Here is a 25134-nt window from a genome sequence, read left to right on the forward strand (position 1 = left end):
TCCGTCTTAATTATATCTGATTGTATCAAGTTCGTACAATTTGCTGCCTCGGTCCATTAAGTCAGTTAAAGACTCAGTTTAATTTCAAAACTATTGTCAAGTTTTACTCCTAAATTCTGGCAACAGCTGCTGACACTGTAGAATCCCTCCCTGAACGCAGACAACCCAATCTACTGGGATGTTGTGAGTGTAGCAATAGAGCCGGCCGATTTAAACAGGCACAATCTACTGACGGGGATAATTCACGAGTTGCCAGACAGCGATCATGATAAAACTTTTCAGAGTTGCAAGGCAACCAAAAATAACAGTTTTGCAACTCTTTATAGCTATGGCAATTTGTGTTCAAACAGTGAAACAACTCTTATGGTATTAATTCGGAAATGGTCGGGAATAAACAAAAATGTTTAGAGTTACATACTTTTATGAAATGCTATTTTTTTATAAATGTAGACTTGTGCAAGCAAATCTGACGTTATAAATCACAGTTTCTTCCATGAAACACTATTAAATTTCATGAAAGCGAATAACCAAGTATTTAATAACATTCTGAAATGATTCTATAGTTTATTATGGAAATTGAATATTCAATTAACTAAAACCGTGAAAGTTAAAAACTTCTTCCGTTTCTGTATTTCACTTTCATTATTATTAGTATTCTATGTCACTTGTTATGCATTTATGACAAAATGATTAGGCGAAATATAAAACGTAATTTAAAGAATTGAAGAATGACGATATGTACACTATTCCCAACGTATTAAAAGTATTTGCGGTAAAAATAAAATGGCTCTTGTTTTTTACAATTATTGCAAAAAATTTGTATTTTGCATAAAATTCGCAGACTAGTTATAATATGTTTGATCATAGTCCTTACAGTAATACACAGCGCAGAATTGGAATTTATATAAGCGTTCATATAAGCATATCTCCGAGAAGTCTTCACTCTTGATATTTCACTCATATTTTGCTCTCACGGGTTTCTTTTACAACTACAACATTTTATTACATCATCAAGATCTATAAACACCAGCTACGAATATCAGTTAAAAATACACTACAGCTTATACTACATACCTTTTATTAGAATGCTAATCGAAATAATCCATGCAGTCGTAAAATGAAAGAAGGACACTGTCACAAATCAACTTTTACTTACGCTACATTTTACGATAGCTTACATTTTACATGATTGTATCTGATAAAATATAGTGTGATAGAAACGACTAATTCAGTGACACCAATGCGACAGAAAAATGAGAAAAATGAGAAAAATGTCTGCTACTGGTTAGGTTCACCTGTATTTATTGACATAATAGTTGATAAAATATAGACAAGTCAAATCGTTTAGAAATTTTAGAATGTCTAAACACATTACTGATATTGGAATGTTTATTATACAACGTATGTATGGTAAATGATACAAAAGGATGTAAGAATGCAATTTTTATTATTATATAAATCAATCTTTTTATTACTATTTGATACAGCTACGAAAATGATGGATCATAATGATAACAGATCGTTGACAACCTGTTTGACCACTCCTGTACAGAATGTGTTTTATCTCTTAATCCCATTCTAATCTTCAGTCGGCTAAAAATCCCTTAGGATGAAGAAACACGTAATAATCCTTAAGAACAAAGTTCGCATTATATAGAACCTGCTAAAAATGATCATTTTAAATAAAACTTGGATATCTTATCACTCGTACTTCGCACTTGACTGACCTTTCGATTTCAACGTGTACATTTCCAATAAATACAGCACAGTGAATTACTTTAGTACAACAATGCCACTCAAATATATTTTGTTAACGAGTCAGACTCGTCATGAAGATTTTAACAAAATCTAACAAACATGAATGTTATGTGTTTCTTTTTAGATGAAGTAAAACTGAATTCTCATTTGTAATGAATATTTAAGCATTAAAATAAATGTAGCCATACTATAAATATAACTTTTCTTTTCCCTTCTACGACATTTTTGGGGATAAAGACGTTTTAATCACTGTAACCGTAAAGAAACTGGTACTGCAAGGGATTAATAGACTGCGGGACTTTTTGCGAAATACAATTTTTATACATGAATTGCAAAAATCCTCAGCTTAGCTTTTTCATCTCAATTGCAGCTAATAGCAATTTTCAAAAAAATTATTCACGCAGTACCTGGTAAACTAATTCTTCTAACATGTCAAAAAGAATTCAATTTTAGAAAAATTTATTCATTTTGAAATATACTTTTTACACTGACTGTAGAGTCCTTAGTCTGTTCATTAGGTCCAAAAAGACCCATATCAAAACACGTTAGGATTGCCTATGCAACTGCTATGTGCAATCGATTCTTAACACCTTCTAGAGCCTGCTATTATATAAATAGAACACGCTGGTTAAGTGTGTAACAGGAAAGATGAATGTTAGCATAATATAAAGTTTCTTGACGTCTTCGCGTAAATCGCGATTCCCGCCAGCCAGGTACGGGGCACCCTTTCCAACTAAAGAACCTTCCTCTCTGAAATATAAATATTAACTCGCATATATTAGGTAGCGGTTAATGCAATCCTGCGAACACAACTTGTCGCGCGTACTTGTGCACATAGCACATCGGTAGGATCACTGGGCCAAGGACCCGCGACTGTGGAGTTCGATTCCCACCGAGGAATGGATAACGGTCGTTCAAGACATCGGTGTCATTATCCTCGGATAAAGAACAAGTACGATCGAACGTAACCTTTCTTCCACTAAGTAGGTACTACTTCGTTCAATAAATTCGTAGAATGATTTTTTTCGTAGATGCTTATAATTTTATCCACGAACATACTAAGTTTCACGAGCCCGGGACAAGCCAGTCGCTTATGGCAATGTCTTCAGCATGCCCATGTGCCTTTCGGTTGGTACACGTCTTGAAAAATGTCCGGCGATTCTTTTTAAGGATAACGTATTGATGCGAAATATCTTATGGAACTCGCGGAAAGGTGAAGTGAAGTGGTTGAAATCCTAAAACTATAGAGCCAATAAATATTTACAAATGGGTGGAAAGGTTTCAAGAAGAGGAAGAATGGAAATCGGTGGATTCTCCATTAGGATAACGCACCGGCTCATTCGTCAATTCTTGAATTTTTTATCATAATCGTTCTTGATCCCTAGACTGCGGAACTTGTTGCAAGTTTAGGACCATTTAGAACCAAGTCAGCATGATTGGAACTTCTTTTAAAGCAAGTTTACTGGTTAGCTAGAAAGGATGAATAGGGGAGAAGGGATGATAAAAATAGTTTAACAATCTCTGTTTAAGGAAATAACCTTTCCCTTGATTTCACTCTAATGTTTAGAATTAAAGAGTACTTTTTATTTTTAAAAAGAAGCCTCCTCGTTGAAAAATTAAGAATTAGAATTCTTGTGTAATGCTTTTCACAAAATACAATCGCAGAAGTTTTATATATAATTTCACGAGGAATTCTTATTGTCAGTTGGCCTTGCCATCACTTCTCATTCACTACCTTACTAAATATCATAAGAATCACAGCCATAAGACACGATCCACCTTAGTCAGAAATCCGTGACTTGAATGTAAAGGTACCATTAGCCTATGGCAAACTTAAATATTCCAATTCCCATAATTGTTTCGTTTCTCTTTTTCCAAAAATTTATTTGATCCCTAGTCGACGTAAGTGTTCGGTATAATAATAAATTTTCGATACTTATCAAACCCAAGTGGACATGAATATCTTCAAGGAAAAATCAAGCCGTTGAACCATGTTGAAAGTGAAATTTACATAAGACGACTCCCACTAATATTAGGATACTCTGTAGGAGAGAATAACTTCTTTAAAAATTGACTAAATGACTTGAGTTTTTCTCAAGAATTAGTAATTAAGAGAATTAGTTTACTATGATACATGAAAGAAATTTTGAAAAGCTGCAATTGATCGGAATCACAGAGAAAATATGATACTTTTTATGCGATGAAACATTTCCAATCTACCTAATCGATGCTAATCTACATATAAAACATACTTTTTCAGTTTTCAATTCAAGATCAAATAAAAAAATTTTTAAAACAATCTTTAGTATAGTGATTATAATAGCAATTTTTAGAAAATTTCTTTACTCGTAATCCAGTAAATAGTCCTTCTAATTTCTCAAGAAATCTCCATTCGTTTTGTCCAATTTTGAAAAAAGTTATTATCTTATAATGTAATAACGTTATTGTTTAACGTTTTAACCTATTAAGGCTCAACAATAATTTCTTTTAGTGAATTTATAGAGAATTTATACAGTACAGTATTATAATGCAATCTCTGTGTTTCAACATAACAGTATGTATTATAACATTATTATCAGTAATTTTCTTTAAGTTTATTTATTTCGTTCCAAAAAACAGTATGGTTCCAAAAATTTGTTCGGTAACATTTATACCCTCTCCCGTCGGTAACTACAAATTATTTATGTAACAACCGTGTTATTTCACTGCTTGGGTCTTAATGGGTTAAATAGTATCCGAATATTGATGAGAGTCACTGTACATTACAATGTTTGCCTCGGACGTCTTCTCACAAGAATTGAAAGAAGATGAGGACGATAAGTGCGGCATTGATGAAGGTCACAATTAGCCATGGAGAAAGTTTATCTGTTACCTCGGTCATAGTAATCTTCTCGGCTGGTTACATTCCAATTTTAATAAGGTGGTTACCCCGCAATAGCAATAGTTCAGCCGTACTTGTGTAGAGCTTAGAGGTTCGTTTGCATTTGACTTTCAAACCCACACGTGCATATTTGTGTAGTTTAGCCACATTCATTTTCATGGTGTCAATGGAACGGTTACTGTATCTACTTATGGGTGTTGCCAGCAACAATCATGTCGAATTAATTTTGTTGAAAAGTTCAACGCTGAACCTAGCTGTCAGTCGCTTAGAAAGAATCGTTGATGATAGGTATTTCAGATGATGCCTACCAGCAATTTGAAACCTAAATCTCGGTGTAGTACCCACCTAGCTGAGTAGTACCTAGTACCTACTCAATGATTGTTTTTTAAATTTCAAAAGAGAATCGGTATACAAGGGGCTTCATTTCGATGAATTATTGTGTGTGTGTGGTGTCAAGTAGTTCAAATTAATTAATAAAATTTTATTGCTTCGTGAGCAATGCTTTTACAGATTTTTATTGTTTGCAGTCCATGCCGATTTTTATCAGTAGAATGACATTGTTGAGACGTCAATAATGTTTAATTAATGGAGTGCAAGTTAACACTTCATCTACTACAATTTTAAATAATTATGCTGTACTAAGAAGGAAGAATTTTCTCATACATAATAATATCAAACGAGATTATTAAATTATGTTACTGTCGTTTACAATTAAAGTAGTTATAATATATATAAATAAAATATATATACATTGATAAATAGTAATATACATATATGAGTTTCTCCAACAGAAGAGAGAAACCGTGTTAATACGTTGTATGTATGCCTAAATTGTCACTATTAGGCTAATATCATGATACAATATATTTGTTCAACTTTTCACTACGATGTTTAACAGCTGATTTACATATTCATTATTTGTAGGTAATTATATGCATAAGATTACACGGCACACCATTTACAAATTTCTTTGACCTACTTTCTCGTCTTAACAATTTATTTATCACACATAGTACATATTACGCGATACATTTTAGGCGAGTCGATTTTGAAATTTATTCAAACATTTAAGAGTTACACAAGAGAAGATGCTATCACAGTCTTCATTGATTTCGTGAGCGAACAAAAAGATGAACATCAAATGCCGTATCAAATGATGTATTTCCTAGTTCATCTGTAAATTAGCATAGGTAAATGTTCATTTTATCTAATTTAATATTCACTCATTATGGCCCTCCTGCGGTTCATTACGGACCCAAAATTATACAAATGTTGTAACATCGAAATTGAAACCAAGCTTTCATCTGGGAGAAGTGAGACTTAGTAAATTTGGTCAAATCAACGATTAATGATAAATATAAGTATATACTATCAATGAAAAATGAAATGAAAATCTGGAACTTGTCAGATTTGGTTGTCTTGTTGAATAACATTGATAACGTTGAATATTTATTTAAAAGGTAATCTCTAATTTTAAGTCGACTCATCAGCCAAGTCAACCAAAATTATTTCGTTTATAAAGGAAAAGATTTTGTAAATGTAGGGCAAATAATAAAACTACTATGTAAGAGTAAGCTGTTTTGTAATTACAAATTAATTAGGAAGGAATTCAGGAATATTTTTTGAACTATATTCAGAATTAATTGTATTGAATTTGGAAGTGACTAAATTAAAAAGGTAAATGATTCTATGCAAGCCAGATATCAGAACTCAATAGATTACACTTGCAATGCATTACGCAGTAGACATGCGATTAATTTAATCTCTGATTTATCTCTGATTATACATTCCCATTCTGATCACCTCACTACGTCATGTATTTATAACAAACGTGTAAAAAGTTGTAATTTGAAACAATGGAAAGGTTCAAAGTAACACTAAAATTATGCAAGACAGAGAGAAATTCAAAAGTAGTTATAGTTTCTAGCAACAATTTTTTATTTGTCCAATAGTAATAATTATGTTTTCATAAAAAGATGGCGTTCAATCTAAAGGAGTCCATAAATTGTTTCAAGTTCAAGAAGTTTCAACAAAAACCAGAAAATGCTATACATATACTGGATCGCGCATTTCATGCAAGATTTCAATTTATTAAAATTATTACAGGAAGAAATAAGTTCCTAATTAAATCTTCTTCATATTACAGTCGATGTAGAATATTTTTATTTTTCAGTAGTTTTTTTTTTATAATAACATTGTTTTCATGCTACCGTTAAACGAAATGATTTATTTCCAACATTGTGATTGATTCAATAGGCTATATCTACGACTTTCTACACTAAAGTTTTGAGGAAATTAACTGATCCCATAATTCCAATTTCTCTGAATTTGAATTGCTTATGCAATAATAATATTTTCTCGGTGTATCATATTTATTTGCAACCTGCCATATATCAGTTGAACTATTATTACCTTTTTGAACTATATACATGGTTGTAGACAAATGTCTTTCACTGATCTACCACAATTTATTGCAGTGAAATATGTCAGTTGTAGAGGAGATGGTACGTGTGTGTGTATGACATAGTGAAGAACTATGTGAAATCATGGTTTTGACCCGTACACAGTATTGACAGTTATGACAATGATTGTGCATCGAGTATTTCGACGACTAGCACACCTTCCCCTAGCAATCATTCTTGCCGTAATAATATTTCAAGTAATGTTATTTCAAAGAGATTCCAGACATGGAAGTAGTAATTATAAAATAAAATTACATGATATTTGAAAAAATATTTCAAATGATGATATTTATAGAGGAGGTCTGAATGAAAACCAACGTGGTGGCCTGATCAATTAATTTAGTCCAACGATCGATTTCCGCGAGGAATCTAAGAAAAAAAAGACCTTACCGAGCATCACACTTCGTGCGTCCGCAATAACCATCAGCCGAGGCGAGATGAGCGTCTTGTCGATCCTTGCATTATCCAGGTTCGCCGAAAAGGAGACGACACCACTACCCACATGGTAATTTCGCAAGTTGAATGGAGGAGGGGGGCGGGGGCTGGGGGGCTGGGGGGCTGAGGGAGTGGGGTTACGTAAGTTCGCGATGCTTGTCTGTCATGTAAAAAGCATCGGCGCGTCGTCGGGATAGTCGGACGGTGAAATTGCGTTAAAAAGACCGCGCGGTTCGGACGTTACCGATCATTATCCTTGCTTTTGTCTCCCCGACTTTTTAATTCCATGGGGGTGTGGATCGTTTCGCGGTTAGAACTGCTCTAGAGGGAGACGTAGCAGTCCCGAAATAAACTTTCTCGGGTTATGTAAAGAGGCTCGCGACTCGCTTGTGCAGACTCGCCGGTATAAAGGTCGGCAGTGCCCCCAACAGTCCAAGAGTTGCTCACGAACTACACGCCGGCAACCATCGCATCGGTGGAACACCGACGCTCTATATGTGACGTTGCCTTTTTATCCTGACGGGAGACGCAAACTTTATATTATCGTTCCCATCGTGCTCCATTCGCGCACCGGAATTTCGCACTTTCTCGAGAGAGCGTGGTCGCATCATTACATAGAGCCCGTCGTCACCGTGTGCCCCATTGTTCCGACAACATGCGTACTCTGGTAAGTGTGTCTTCTTCTTCTTCGTCTTCTTCTTCTGCCTTGTAAGCCTTTCTTCGGCTCTCCTGTTGCGCCCTCGACTTCTTTCTTCTTCATTTCTGTAGCCAATCTGATCATAATTTAGAACTTCGAGAGTTAGAAATTTTTTGATCCTGATCAAATATCTTTAAACGATCATTCCAATCGATTTATGCACAGTGGATCCAAAACATATTTAAACACTACATCTCATATTTTCAATTGTGATGTAAACAAATAGTACAACCACAAGCCTGGACCCATTATAAAGCTTAAGCCTCTACTTTCGCAAATCACTGTTCATTTTTCACCAAGATATTTTTACATGATACAGCAGGTGCAGGAAGCATTCACTTTACTCCTTGAAAATTGATATACAATTTGTTTCTACTATTTTATGGATCAAAAATGAAGAACTAGTTTGGTCACGTGAAACCCTCGTGTAACTTATGCTACTGCAAAGTTGGCATCATACCTCCCATTCGAAGCTCGATAAAACAATTCCGAATGAGCTATTGGCAATAGGAAACTCCAATCTTTAATTTTTAACTGATTTTCCAAAGTTCGCGCAGTTGTTTGAATGCAGCATTTTTTTTAGAAGAAACGCGTTTTCAGTTGTGAATCTTGGAATAAATTGGACGTTGAATTATAGAACTAGAGGCTTTTTACGATATTATCATAGTAATTGTTTGTTAATAAATAAAAATTGTATTCAAAATCACGTCTGACGTATAATTTAAGAATGAAGCTATAATAGGTGGTTGAGAAACGTAATGCGTGAAAAATGTAAAAAATTCGAGCTTCCCGAAGATATAAATCGGAACCTCCCTTTACCTAGCCTGCCTCCGGGGGTTGGCCCGCAAAGGGGGCGCGAAGAACTAATTTTTCATAAGCTTCGCGCGATTTACTCGCCTCCCAACGCCGTTCTTCTTGCAAGTGAGATATTTTGCGGTAAACAAGTGTTCTAGATTCGAGTCTGAAATTTCAACCTGTTGGGCGGTAATTTAATGATACGGGGAAGCATTGAATTGTAATTCTCTAGAAGAACAGGATTGTGATCGCTTGAAATTCCTTTCTACTTCTTCTTTATTGTTCGTTTACGTTCCCCGATTGACGCTTTGTTTTAATGTACCAGTGAAAAGTAGGGTTGCTCCGTTAATTAGCTGTGGTTCGCCGGTGACCTGTGTGGCAGAAAACGAACTAATCAGTTTCAGTGGGACACGCTGTTCGTTTCTGGGTAATGAATTTTCTGACAGAGGGAGGTTCGCTCAGGTCAATGTCATTAACTTCGGAATTTGATTCGCTGAACTGATTATTCGCCCGAAGATCATTCGACGGGAATACTTAATTGAATCGGCGAGTTACGAAATTGGAAAAACTTGTCGGGTTTAGAACGATAATGGGTGTTACGAAGTTACTAACCTAATGGGAAACAGAGTTTTGCGAAATCTATCAAAGTTTCAGAGTTCTCGTTAAGTAATAATACCAACATTTAATATTCCAACTAATCTCACTCGGTAATTGTCCAAATAGCCAAAAAATATTGCGTTTCTCAAAGTTGTAGATTGTAAATAAACATATACAATTTATTTACGTATATAACATTCGGTCATGAATATAAATCAATTATAATTTCTCATTATACATATATTCTTACATAACCAATACAACTTTTCATTATATTTCATAATTTTATTCGATTAGATTTACGTCAATGGTGTAATTTGATAGATAAAAGTTATAGATATCGAAAGAAAAATGTACAAATATAATATCATGAAAAATCTTCTTCACTCATTAAATGATCATACTTTATCTACTTCAATTGGTAATGAACTATTCCGTGCGTACACAAGTAGGTTTATTGCTTATTCTTCATCGGTCACACTTCATAATGATGTGTCGATGTTCTCAACAATATAATAAAAAACTCGTGGAAGAACGATCAAGAATATAAACTCTGAGGATACAACAGTAAACTGAATGTATGTAAGCAAAAATGCAAACGTTTGTTCTTAACGTGCAGCTTGAATGATGTCACTGTCGCATCAAAAACGCATCAAGTGCCCCATCATGGTTATGAGACAGGGGATGGGTATTGAGTAGGTGTAATTTAAAACAGTAAAAACATTAGAAGATTTTGAAAACATTGTTATATCATTTTCAACCTATTAAACATATTAAGAATGAAAATAAATTTCCATTTCACTCCAGTTCGTTGCAATTCAGGTAGAAAATTTGTATTTTGCATAAAAAGATCCGCTGAGTAGGTTGAAATTATTCACGTGAGAAATAAATTTTATTTATCTCCAGCTCCAGAGAGAGAGAGAGAGCTTTATCTTTAGGACAAATGTATCTTAGCACTTTTTTATTTAGAATTCACCATATTCTATCGGAAGCATAAAAATTAAGCTATCTCATTAAAAAAAAAAAACGAAAGTGACCTTCACTTTCGACAGCGTCTCCACTCTATCTTCCCCTTCTACGACGTTATTCCCAACGCTTCCGCCGCGCCGTGGTCCGATCATGTGATGCGTTTCGTGTCTGTCCTGCATGTGTCCGATACTGGCAGAGAAGGGGTAACTTTTTTCCCTCAATTCGTGCTCCCTCCCCTCATTTGACCACACTGCCTTTACGCGTCCACTTGTAAAAACATCCTGCTGTTATTATATTAGTAATTGGTCAAATTCTACAACAGTCGCCACTATTTTTCCAACGTTTTACAAGTTGGTGGATTTGTTTTTGTAAAAGTTACGCGATTTTTCTTCAGAGAAGGTCTTGAGGTCTCAGTAAAACTTTAGCAATTATCTAATACAACCCTACAAGTAGACTTTCTGTTTAATTTACAGTTTTAAAAGAGTCTTAACCCTCAATAAATTATACTGTGATCTCCCACGACCCCAATAAAATTTATATACAGTGACTTTCGCTACTGTGTCGTACGATAATTATAAATATCAAGTTTCTTTAACCTTTTCAGAACATTTCGACTAATTATTAATGATCGTATACTTAAAGGTATCTGAGAAAATTTATACAGAATACTAGAAAGGTCCTAGTACGATAGTTCGTAAGTAAACACTGTACCACTAAGGTTAAGGGTTAACAGACACATAATCGAAATGTCTGCGGAGTTTCATGTGCATCGATGTTACACTCGATTCACGTTCCTTTTACCGGCAACAGTTGCGATGAGAATTGTGAACTACCTACTCACACATCTGTCTTGCCCTGACCTTTTGCGGGGAAAGGTATCTCAACGGATTTACAGGTCGAACATGACGAAGATTAAAGCTTCGGTGTACCGACTTTTATTTCTACACGGTCTAGCTACGCCTTAATCGAAGGATTGATACATTACATACAACGATAGAGCAAACCTTTCTCTGATCTAAGTGCTTCGGACAAAGGCCACTGGTTTCATCACTGTTAACGAATGATAAAAAATACGAGACTGCTGGGAAATGAATGACCGTTTACGGTGTTAGAGTATCCGATCTCCATTAGATGGAATTTAATGATTCCGCTCGGCAGAATTGACACATATCCTAAGCGACATCTTTTGTAGAATGAATAGATTATGGCTAGATTGTGGATATCTAAATTCCTGTTTACGTAAATTAGTTGTCATGACTCATTGGTTTCTGCAATTGGTTAGAATTCGTTGCTTTCTATACGTTTGTATATTTCCTAAATAAAATTCACAGTACTATACATATAATTTCAGATAATAGTACACCCCATTTACTACTTTAAATTTTTATTTCAAAACTTACATTGCAAATTTAAAAATTAGATAGATCTTTTTCCGATTATAATACAGAGTTTTCCATTAAGAAGCGTTATTTTAGATTATAAAAACAACTGTTTTATAAAAAACCATGTGTCGAAGTAATATAGTAGTGCAAATCTAAAATGACACCTCTGAATGGAAGACCCTTTATTACTAATGCTGATTTTTTTTAATTTAATGAATATGTAAAATTAAGTGACTGCTAAAAACTGTTGGATAACATTTATTTTTCTTGAAATCCATGATCCTTTGCCTGTCAGGGTTAAACCCCATCCAATGAAGTTGTGATAAATACCACAGTTACACATTTTTATAAAGATTGGACTTTTATTGTAAAATTGAAATATTCCCTAGGTAACAAAATTTCAATAAACTTCATGTATTCATAGATTATGACTAGATTCTGTATGTCCAAACGATTTCCCGCTTATATAAATTGGTTGTCATATATACTTTATGGATTTCTGTAATCATTTATTCATCATCGTATTATATGTATACGTTTGTATACGTTCTTCATAAATTCCATAGTGCTATTTGAGGAATGCAAGTGAAATGATGACCCACCATTTACTTTTCCAAATTTATTTAAAATTGATTTTATGCATTCATGACGAAAACGAGTAGGTGTAATTTAAAACAGTAAAAACATAAGAAGATTTTAAAAAAATATTGTTATATCATTTTCAACTTATTAAACATATTAAGGATGAAGAACAAATTTCTATTTCACTCCAGTTTGTTACAATTCAAGTAGAAAATTTTAATATTGCATAAAGATCCCCTGATCTTTATGACGACAACCAGGAAACCAAGTTGGAGTTTGGGGAATTTGTACATGAATCTTGCTAAACACATAGTACATGTTACATTAGAGACCTCATAGTTTCTCCCATATTAGCTTTGTCGTTTGTAAGTCAATAGTCTTCTTCAAGACTAGATACGTTATAAACTACAGGAAACACTCATCGTAATAAACACTCAAACCGTCGTTAACAAGATATTTACATTCCGCAGACAACTATAACTTTACGACATGTTGTAGTTTCACGATTATACTGATTCTACGGGTCGCCTAACGCATAGACGAAGATCCATTCCTATTTCTACATTTATTGATTTACAAATTAAGCAGTTACACATGTTCTCAAAGGATCGGTTTCTGGACACACATTCATTACGACAGTTAGGTTTCTCTCCGCGAGGTTTGGTGTTCTCCGAGAAAACTTCCTGGAGAGTATACACTGTATCGCATAAGGAGTAGAAAGCTTTCGATTAAAACAAATAGAAATCCAATCTTATAATTAATGGCACACACTTTAAATCAGATCTACAAAAACATCAACTACATAGGAGGATATTTTAATGAAATTAAATTTTAGAAGAGTTTAATTATATAGATTGAAATAATTTTATAGAAAATTTTAATATTAGGGGGCTTATAATGTTACAGTTGAATTATTTATTATCAGTTTTTTTGCCAAGATAGATGCATTAGTTTACTAGATGCTATGCAATGAAAATTTTGGAAAAATTGTGTTTAGTCTGAATTACGAAAAAGATATAGTAGGTTGCGTATCGATTGTGGGGCGCAATAGTTAGATAAAAATTAGTTTCTTTATGTTGAAAACAACATAACAGTATATTCTTGGATTTTTTATATTTTTCACTGTTTCATTTCACCCAATTTCTTCATAAATGCATAAAATTCCGGAGACTAGTTAACAATTAGTCAGTGTAATTATTGAAATGTTTGTCGATGGTACAAGTGCGAAAGAAGTGTATGAATCAATAGATATACAAAGTTATTCACTATCCATATCTACGAGTTTGGTAATTTGGGAATGAATTAAGCGTTGATTTTACGGTTTAGTACGGTCGTAAACTTCACGTTGGAACGCGAATACATACAGGGTGTTTACCTACCGGTGGGAGAAAATTTAAGGGGTGGTTCTCGACGATAATATAAGACGAAAATGAAGAATAAAAAAATTGCGATTTCGGCTTCATTATTTAGTTATTAACAAATAAAAATCCGCCTAAAATGCTGCAACACTTCCAACAAAAGTATACGTTGCGTACGTCAGACAGGCGCGCGACAGTCTCGTATCAAGTGACAAACGCATGCATACCTTGGTTCTCATTTGGGGCCCCAGCGAGGTGAAAATGTTTAAAAAATCGGTGGACGACATTGAACCTACCTACTCGTTAAAATCCACAAGGGCATTTCTAATATCCGCCCTATGAAATTATCGAGTAGAAGGGGTCAATGCCCTTTCACTTTTAAATTCTTCTCACAAATATCCACAAATCCTTATCCTGCACTATAATTGTTCATAACACCGTACATAGTATACTGGAATAAACGCTCTAGCACTATTTACAATATCATACACACGCACTACGAGTTTACAGAGAGTACAAGTTTACTGAGGGGAATGAGGAGAATGTGAAGAACTGGTAATCCTTTAATGTTGAAACACTGCTCTTTATTGAACTTGATTTACGTCGCGAGACTCGCTCACAGACGGAACGGACATCTTGAGGTCGTGTGATCTCTGCGAACGGAAATCTTCGACGCATGTTAGAAGAATCGTCCGTACAAGCTAGCAGCTGTATGCACACTGATTCAAGACAGCTGATGGGTCGATGCCAGATCGATAAAACAAATGAAGATCTATAGCAAACTACCGCCCAAACATCGCGCGTTGCTATACCAATACATTGTCTATCCTGTTTTCACGAATTTCGTGATTCTTTCTCATTCTGTCTGTGACCGCGAAATATCTCATGTGTGTGCATTGATCACATTAGCTGTCTTGAATCAGTGTGCATACGGATACTAGCTTGTACGGACGATTCTTCTCGCACGCGTCGAAGATTTCCGTTCGCAGAAATCGCATGACTCTGTAAACTCGTAGTGCGTGTGTATGATATTGTAAATAGTGCTAGAGCGTTTATTCCAGTATACTAAGTACGGTGTTATGAACAATTATAGTGCAGGATAAGGATTTGTGGATATGTGTGAGAAGAATTTAAAAGTGAAAGGGCATTGACCCCTTCTACTCGATAATTCCATAGGGCGGATATTAGAAATGCCCTTGTGGATTTTAACGAGTAGGTATAGGTTCAATGTCGTCCACCGATTTTTTAAACATTTTCACCTCGCTGGGGCCCCAAATGAGAACCAAGCTATGCATGCGTTTGTCACTTGATACGAGACTGTCGCGCGCCTGTCTGACGTACGCGACGTATACTTTTGTTAGAAGTGTTGCAGCATTTTAGGCGGATTTTTAATTGTTAATAACTAAATAATGAAGCCGAAATCGCAATTTTTTTATTCTTCATTTTCGTCTTATATTATCGTCGAGAACCACCCCTTAAATTTTCTCCCACCTGTAGGTAAACACCCTGTATATCTTCCAGCAATCGGTAACGCGCCAGAAAAGAGCATCCATGAAATCACGGATGTCCAGCAGAGATTATTATTCCGCTGAATCAGTAGGACCGTTCCATCAACTTTCTTCGAGCCACCATTATCTATGATGTAACCGAGTTGCCTGCATCAATCACCGATTCCTTCGGTCATGCGTATGGGTTTACCACTTGCTACCGAGTTCAGCGATTCTTTCCTTTCGAAACCGCACCGACACATCAAATTCTAACGATTCGTCGTTAGGTGCGAACCTTGCAATAATTACACCGTAGAAATCTTTAAATAGCAAAATAATATTATTCATTTTTAATATTTCTATTATTCTTTTTAATAAGTTCATGTCCCATTTCAATATGAAACACAAGCGGTAACATTTTCAATAACAATTTTATTAATCAATTACACAGTCTCCACCATTTTCTACAATTGTTGTACTTGTCCATTTTTATTCCCAACGTCATACTTCATAACCTGGTTTCCTCTAAATGTCAAACGTACACGCATTTAAAAACAAAATGAAATTGTTTAATTTGTCGTATTCCTTTTTTAATGTATTCTTTTCAGAATGTTAAAAATTTGATTGAGCAATACATTTTTCCTAAAAGTCATAAAATTAATTAAACGATGACCCAGTTTCATCCTCAATACGTATAATTAGCATCCTGTTAATTAATTCAAAAAAGAAATGTCTATTGTTGTAAAATTTATAAATGTCTGGACCGAACAAATTTGAAATATTGAGAAAGAAGAATGATCTTGGATGTTTTGTATTATAGAATTACATACTATTTATTTATTAATTAACATTAGATACATTATTAAAAAATGACGATGTTTTTTTGTAATAACTATTATATTAATGAATCTTGTTCACAAGGGCGTATGTTTATTTTACTTTCTTGATTATGTCTACTAGAAAAATCCGATTCTGATGTGTAGTTGTTTCTAACTTGTTGTATATTAATCGAAGGTAATTTATGTAATGTTAAAAAGTAATAAATCAAATTATAAATGGCCCGTCCCAATTTTGAATGGCGTCCTAAAGGAAGTGCAGCTAGGCTCATCAGGAGGACGATACATTGATACTGGTGTGTGCCTTGTGACGCTACGCTAATATACTGGAGTTGCTCACATGTTCCGATACATTACTCACCGGTCAGCTGAACAATTGAAAATGTCCCTTTGATCGGTGAACCGGAATATGAGCAACTCCAGATATTAGAGTAGCTTCACAAGGCACAACCCTCTTCAACCCTCTGATAAAGCTAGCTGCAATAATTGCAAACTGTTGGGAAATTAATTCCACTAAGACTACACTTGTAAACTTCATCAGTGAGAAGTGAATGATGCCTGAATCTCTAGTCCTGTATATTAATGTAGGATTTTAGGAAAAAGAGAATACATAATTACATACATTGTTATACATTAATCTAATACATTGTTATTATATGCTGAGTTCTCACACTAATAATTATGAACTTTTAGATTTTGCTCGCGCTGGTCGCAGCGGCCCAGTGCCAGGACCTCTACTTCAAGCAACCCGAGAAGATCGTCGCCGATGACAGAGATCTGGGCGACAATCGTGGCCACTATTCGTTCACATACGAGACGGAAGGCGGTATTGTGCAGAGGGAGACGGGCAGTCGGAAATACGCCGGCACGCCGGAAGAGACTCAGCTGATCCAGGGTTCCGTGCAGTACAACGCTCCAGACGGCACACCGATCGCGATCAGCTGGACTGCCGACGAATTCGGCACTCAAGTAGCCGGTACTCACGTGCCGACGCCACCACCGATACCACCTGCGATCCAAAGGGCCCTCGACTGGATCGCGAAACAACCATCCACCCCCGAGCCCACGGAAGCTGGCAAAGACTCGCCCAGCAAGCAGAACGCTGTCCCGACGAATAACAACAGGCAGTTCAAATCGTTGCGGCCGAATCAACGAAACTGAACAATCGATTCTAGACATTAACCCCTTGCCTTACGATTCAATTCTGTGACTGCGCTTGATCAACTTTTAGATGAAAGTTCAGTTGCGCGATAGAACAATCGATCACCCAGCCGTAAAGTGAATGACCTCATTAGCGACCGCGTCCATCAGATAAACAGCCCTTTGACGATTTTTTCAAACACCAAAAATATTTTCCTTGGAGAACTAGATTTTGCATCAAAGTCTTAAATAATGGGAAATTGAACAAAATATGCAGTGGTCTTCTGTAACGTATACAATCGAATTGATATGTTTGCAACTTCAGGAATTACATGTACAATCCTGATGCAAGTCAATATATTGATAGTCTTCAAAGGGTTAAAGATATTTGGAGGGTTCAGAAGCCAATCCCTGAGCATCGAAATTGAAATTATTAGGTCTTTAGTGTTTTAGCTCGCAATTCACTTATTGCTGATGCTGGGTTTATCGTTACATTTATAGAAACACTTTTGATCAATGAAAATGGTTTCAGACAGAAACTTATTGGTACTATTTTTAATTTACATAATAGAACAGCATTGTGTTCAGTCGAATATTTTTCGTTCTTGAATACAAGAGTTGAATTTTGTATAAAAATCTGCAGTCAAATAACGAGGTATAAATGTCTCTTGAAGACTATTTATCTTACAACAAAAGTTTTTACAATCGTGTAATGATACATTCGTTAACAATCGAAGATAAACTTATTAGTTGTGTAAAAAGGAACGTGTTTCTTAACAAGAATTTCGTACTCGACAAAAGTAGATACAGTAGAGCTGAATACAATTTTTATTGTAAATCTATAAAACACTGATGATGACAATAATTAATGTCTGGAGCAAATATTTACTTTACGTAACAACCATATTTTTGTATAGTCGGTGAAAGAACATTTACTTTACGTTTTGTTTTTATCTGCCCATATCAAGAAATCACAGCAATTCTTTTACTAAATAGAAAATGTTATTACCTTTTATACATACATATTTGTACATAAACTTTACAATATAGTAGAATAAACAAAAATGTGGTAGAAATGTAGAAGTTTCTTAAGCATGCAAGCCACAATTTCGTAAATAACAATACATATAGTAAATAACGTAGTAGCAAAATTATATACATCGAATTTTCTGCAAGAATGCTTACTTGTGAAGGTATTTTTATATAATTACTAGACTGCGGATTTTATGCATTTGTAGTGAAATTTAAATATTGTTATTCCACTAAATGAAATGACACTTTCATATCATTAAAATGATTAAAAGGACAAATAGTAAATAATTATATAATACCTAGAGCAAATAATTATGCTCGTCCGTAGTCAAGACTGAAAATAACTGATCTAAAAAGAAATATGCCTATAACAGATAAACCATGCGTTTGTTTCTTTTGGCTTGTTATAGTTACCATGAGTTTAACCAACACCACCTATTGGTTCAACGTCACGTTATAAGGCAGGGGGTTAAGAACGTAGTATAACTTCGAGTAAATTTGTATTTTTGTAGAAAATTTGATCAAGTCGAATCGAATAGCATTTACTAAACGTTGTTACGCGCAGTAGTTTCGGTTTCGCTTGTGGAGGGTCCTTCATCGGCTGATCAGTTGTAATCTCATGTATAAATGTAGGAAGCTAATCGGATGTTACGGATCGCGTTCATTAATGTGCCGAAATGTAGAAAATGTCGAAAGAAATTTTTCGTTTTACGTAGAATATTATAACAATATTGAAAAATCATTCCATCTTGTATTAGATGATTGCAAATGTTCGTGCCCGATTTTTAAAGACCTCGAAACCTTCTCTAAGGAAAAACCACGTTGTACAATAAAATGTTGGACGAAAATTGTAGATAATGGTGGCAACTACAAATTGATTAATAAAATCGTCGAACGATAAATAAATATGCAACCGTGTGTACACGTTTCACTACGAAACAGTTCAGATAACAGAATTTTTATAATTATTTTTATATAATTCGTAGGATAATTGTTCAGTAGTCAGCCATCTTCAGCGTTGTTGTTATTAATACACAGAAGCTGATTGTTGTGTTCGTTCAAATCTATAGGAGTTTGTGTGTATAATAGATTTATATTAGTTTAGCAATTTACTTTCAGGAGAGCTGAACAGTGGCCAATACTCTACTGACGAATAAGGCACATGTACCCTAACGTAGAAATGGAGAGGACAGCTACTACGATTTCAGCCATTCTTTTTCTGAAAATTAGAGCATAGTACATAGCAGATATTAGCACAGAATACCAATAGAGATCTCTAATCATAGGCTCTACTGATTGATATGTGTACACATTTTCATTATTTAGTTTATCGTGTGTGAACTTTCACTGAAATGGAGACTACCTTTCTGGAAAGTGCTACAATGCTCCGCTTTCAATAACCAGTTATTTTTTTATTGAATACGTTACCGTCTTACTTTATGATTTACTCGACTGGGCGGAGCTGTTTTATTGTTGAAATTGCCAGCAGGAAGAGAAAGTTTCCAGGATGAGTCGAGCGATTGGGACGAGTGATATTTCGAGTTTGGTCAGGGATTCTGGTATATGTATGTACATAGGTGCAGTATATTCTTGTATACTGTGCATCTTGCAGATATTACAATATGTATTGATGATTTAGACTTTCTCATATTTTCCTTAGCTACCTTCAAGTGCTAGAAGGCGTGCAACAAATGCATAAAAACACGTCGCATCTAAGAATCTGACCTTCTCCCAATCAATTTTGGTATTGTTTTCTGTATTGATGTCTGGTCGGAGCGGTTAACAATGTAAGAACAGAAAAGACAAGATTTATTACAGCTTTTATAATTTTCTCATGTCGCATAGATCTTAACCAAATCTGACTAATCAAAATGTCTGTAATAAAAATTAATGTCGAAGTTTGATATAGAAATCGTCATCCATATCTGACCGACGCGACGTGGCAGTTAAAGTATTACCATAGTAACAATAAATGCACAATATCTAGGTCCAATGATGATTATAAAAATAACAATCCAGCGTAACGTTAATGTCCGAAATCCTTTGAAAGATCATGGGTACTCTCAGTCAGACAATTGCGGTAAACAAAATTTATCGTCGCTTACCACTAAATTAAAACAACAATTTCAGTCTTAAAAGTAAGAGCCAGTTGAACGATTCCAGTCAGACAAACACTCGCGCATAAATAAACATAAAACGAGTTAAGTTTCTAAAACCATCGCAATTATCTGCACAGATACTTGATATTTGGAGTAACAAGGTGTTGACAATTTCTAGCAGCTATCACAGTAAGGCAATCGAATTTTGTGTGTGTGTCTCACTCGGAAAGTTAATCGTCGAAACTCCGATGTTCTTTATCACTATTCCATACGGTTTGACTTCTTCATTCACGGAAGGCGTTCGCGGAGATCACATCCGCTATGTGGCTACCAATGGGCTGGAATCCATGCTGGTTAGCGAGGTAGGTCACCTGGACGAGTTCGCCGTTGGGTGCAGTATAGCTGTAGCTGCCCCGAGCATTAAGAACCTTCGAGTTGGCGTCAACGTAGCCCAACTCATCAGCTTGAATGCCGTTTGCTGTGCGATACATGTACGTGTAGGTTCCATCTGAATTGGGACCCCCCCTGTCATCTTCTAGAATAGGAATCGGTGGCTCCCCTGGGTCCAAAGGAATAGCGGATGCTGTCGCAGCAAGGACGCACAAGACGATTACCTGCAAGATTCCCAACACATTTCAATGATAATCCTGGAGTTCCAATGCTTACGAAAGACGATCAAGTGACGGGCTATTTGAACTTCATTTGTCTACTACATATGAATTGGAAATGAGCCGTCGGTTTTTCTTAACATCAGAGCTACCAATCACCAAGTAAATGTCACTGATGCATACTACATCGAAAAGTAAAACAGTAAAAACATTAAAAGAGTTTGAAAATATTGTTATATTATTTCCAACTTATTAAATATATTAAGAATGAAAATTAATTTCTATTTCACTTCAGTTTATAGCAATTCAGGTAGAAAATTTATATTTCGCATAAAATAGAGCAGCTGTCTAATACTATGGTATTTGCAATTTTATAAAATACAAGAAAACGTTTATATTAACAATGAATTTGGACTTTTCCTTTATTTTTACCATCAGAAATGATTTAGTTGACCTATTCAATGTGTCTCTTTTGTCTGTGTTTATAAAACAAACTGTGAATTAATTATTAACTGAGTTAAGGGTTGGAGTAATATAAATCGTTTAACACTGTTTATGTAATATAATTCGTAGATCGTATTTCTAATTGAGAATTTAAAGATTTTTAAATTTGATCACCTAATACTAAGAAAGTTACAGTTCCCCTTGCATCATTCACTAGAAATCGAATGTGTGAAAGTTTCGAATAATTGAACATCCCTCGATCAACTTACGTTAGTGACTATACGTCGACGGAAATTCTACTATCGACTGGTATTCCATGCTTATTACTTCGCCGAAATTTTCAGTCCAATATTCCTGATTTATCAAACGGCTCGAACGCTTTGCATCGCGCAATTACGCGAAACACAATGGCACACTATGGGCATAACATGGATTCCCGATACTCGATGCCCATTGACCACCCGTTGAGAAGGTTTAGAGACATTCCTCGACTACATATATGTATGTACACTGTTCTCGGACTCACCGATCGAATCATGATGGCGTCGTTCCCGAGTTTTTTGGTTTTTATGTTTAAAGGAAAATGTGGTACTCCGCTAAGAGCTTCTTAGTGCACTGACTCGAAATATCGAGCACGGGATCCCTTTATATATCGATCACCCGAATATTCGGCGAATTTCGAGCAGCCCGATGTCTTATTTAATCCCCTCCACCCTTTGTCCCCCACTCGGAGTAAAAGAACACCTTCGAATTTCACTAATGATCTGGACACGCGAGCTGTGGGAATGATAAAAAAGCCGTCGATCGTGCATCCTCGTGGTGAGGTCGTACACTCCGTGACAATACTGCATGACACTAACAATAAAGATCATGGTTTCGAATGTTAAAACACGCGAAAAAAACATGGGTCGCGTGTATTATTTCACGTATATTTAAACGACGTGTATTTAATCTGTGCACTAATACAGTAAACGTATAACAGGATCTTGGGAAAAACGAATATATGTATGTTCTGTGGCAGTAAATGTACTAAAGGTTGCTTTGTTCAAGACTGTGTTTCCTACTAGAATTTATCATTATAGTGACAATAATAGAGTACCATATGAAAACAATTATAAAGTTTATTCGTACAACAATGAATAGTATAATAGAAAGAGTGTTGGCAGAAGGAAGGGGTGCTTATAATCACGTCAAGAATCACCCTTTTATGGTAATTACAGGGACATCGTGCATATGGGAGGGAAACATTTTTCTTATACCACAGATTTGTATGGTTTTGTACACAGTACTGGACAAAAGTTTAAGGACCCTCTAAAAAAAGACGATAACTATTTTAATATTGTACTATATGATTTTAACTTTTTTGGGTAGCTAGAGTAATTAGTTTACTACAGAATGTGAAAAGAACTTTTTCCAAAAATTGCAATTAATCGGAATTGTTGAAAAAATACTAAAAGAAAAATTTTCAAGTTTTTTATGTGTGCCTATACTGAAAATTTTAGAAATACGTTTTGTCAACCTGTGTCAATTAAACATATTCTGAAAATTTCGTCAAAATCGGTCGACGTTGCAATGAGCTAAAAACGTTTAAAGATGGTAAAAATTGCAGATTTTCATGATTTTCGGCCTCTAACTGCAATAAATCTAACAAGGGAAGGACCCCAAGTGTCCGACTTCGATTTTGATAATTTTTTGTGAGATGATGGTATATGGATTCCTAATTATGTACACTGAGAAAAAAAAGTGGTTACTTCAAAAACACGCGCGTTATTGTAATTTTTTTACTTCGATAAATATCAATGTATTCTTTTCAATAGTATGAAATTTAGAAGCAAATCGTGATGTATTTGAATTGTCTATCATGAAATGATTGAAAATATTATTCGATTCAATACCGTACATTATTATTCGTAATATTTCTCTTTTTCCTTCAATCAGATATGTTGTTAAAAAAATTTGAGAAATGTATTGATTTATACTGGAATTGGTTTGAGGCCATATCTTATTTTTTTGAAAACATTGATGTCAAGCTATTCGCTTATATGATTGGCGGAAATGAGTTTTGCTATTGAAATTCAATAGTATTAAATATTAAAATAAGTTCATATGATATTGGCACTATTCAATAGTACATCTTATTGAATCAACATATATTTTTTTTGTTTCGACAGGATTTTTTTCTCAGTGTATGCAAAATATTCAGTGTAATTACTCAAGTACACCTACAACCCGTGGCAGAATATTTCCGATCGGAGGCATTGGAGAGCATTTTAGAGAAAACATTCACAATTTAGAAGTATAAAATATTACTTATGGAGTTAAAACTAATGGGAAATGAAAAGGAGCTTATTGAAGAAGAATGAAAAACAACAAAATAACATAAGCTTCCATTTATTATAACAAAGAAACATTCAAATAAACAAAATGTTACAGGGAAAAAAGTTTCCGATTAATAGAACAGCTGGAAGAAAGTTTCCGATTCGATTTACACTGTCCAACACCAAAATTGTTCAACAATTACTGTTCGATGATTTTCGTATAGAGTCTTTTGCGCTGATTCCGAATCTGCCCTTAATTTTTCCCCTAGACGCACAGTTTTTGAGAAACTCGACTTTGAAAAAAAAACATATTTTTCAAATATAAACAAATATTGTGATGTTATTATAAAAGATAGTGATACCCAATATTAATACATTATGAATGTTTAAACATGTTTAAACAATCGTTAAAGATGGAGAGACACCACTTTTGCACCAATTGTTGAGGATATTTTTCAATTTATCTTAAAAAATAAGGGTCCAGCGGAAAATCGAACTATACCACTCGATAGAGCAGACTTTTATCTTGAATTTTATCGAATTTTGTTTATTTTATTGTTTCTTTGTTATAATAAATGGAAGCTTATGTTATTTTTAATATTTTATACTTCTAAATTGTGCATGTTTTCTCTAAAATCCGTATCAATGTCTCCGATCCGAAACATTCTGCCACGGGGTGTAATATTACGCCTGATATTTTGCATACATAATTAGGGATCCATATATCATCATCTCACAAAAAATTATCAAAATCGAAGTCGGACACTTCAGGTCCTTCCCTTGTAAAGATTCTTACATCTTCCAATGCCTGTCGTTTTTCCCCGAATCAACAGATTTCGATGAAACTTTCATAGTGCATATAATTGACACAGATCAACAAAACGTATTTTTTAAATTTTCAATATGGGCTCACATAAAGAAGTTGAAAATGCAACTTTTAGTATTATTTTTTCAACAATTCTGATCAATTGTAATTTTTGAAAAAATTTCTTTCGACATCCTTTGGCAGTAAACTAATTGCTCTAGCTTCTCAAAAGAGTTCAAATCGTATAGTACAATATTAAAATTAGTTGTCGTCTTTTTTAGAGCGTCCTTAAACTTTTGTCCACTACTGTAGTTCCTTATAGTATTGTTGCGGAGTGTACATGTTTCCATTTTTCTGTCATTGTCCCCCACATCAGGAATCAACCTGGGACAGGAGAAGGCAGGTGACATTTCTTTCACTAAAGTCGACTAACGTCGGATAAAATATCA

General features: G+C 34.8%; 2 protein-coding genes across 2 annotated transcripts; one reads left to right on the plus strand and one right to left on the minus strand.

Annotated features, from left to right (window-relative positions):
- The first annotated feature begins 7732 nt into the window (after positions 1-7732).
- Positions 7733-20422, plus strand: Cpr17 (cuticular protein 17). The gene is made up of 2 exons (XM_076438809.1): positions 7733-8203; positions 16933-20422. The coding sequence occupies exons 1-2, from the start codon at positions 8192-8194 to the stop codon at positions 17398-17400; spliced, it is 480 nt and encodes a 159-aa protein (XP_076294924.1). The 5' UTR covers positions 7733-8191; the 3' UTR covers positions 17401-20422.
- Cpr18 (cuticular protein 18) lies at positions 16810-22263 on the minus strand. Its single transcript, XM_076438810.1, has 2 exons — positions 22089-22263; positions 16810-21124 (listed from the first exon to the last, which is right to left on the minus strand). The coding sequence occupies exons 1-2, from the start codon at positions 22098-22100 to the stop codon at positions 20795-20797; spliced, it is 342 nt and encodes a 113-aa protein (XP_076294925.1). The 5' UTR covers positions 22101-22263; the 3' UTR covers positions 16810-20794.
- Between the last annotated feature and the right edge of the window lie 2871 nt (positions 22264-25134).

The sequence above is a fragment of the Lasioglossum baleicum genome, chromosome 15 (assembly GCF_051020765.1).
Source record: "Lasioglossum baleicum chromosome 15, iyLasBale1, whole genome shotgun sequence".
NCBI lineage: Eukaryota > Metazoa > Arthropoda > Insecta > Hymenoptera > Halictidae > Lasioglossum > Lasioglossum baleicum.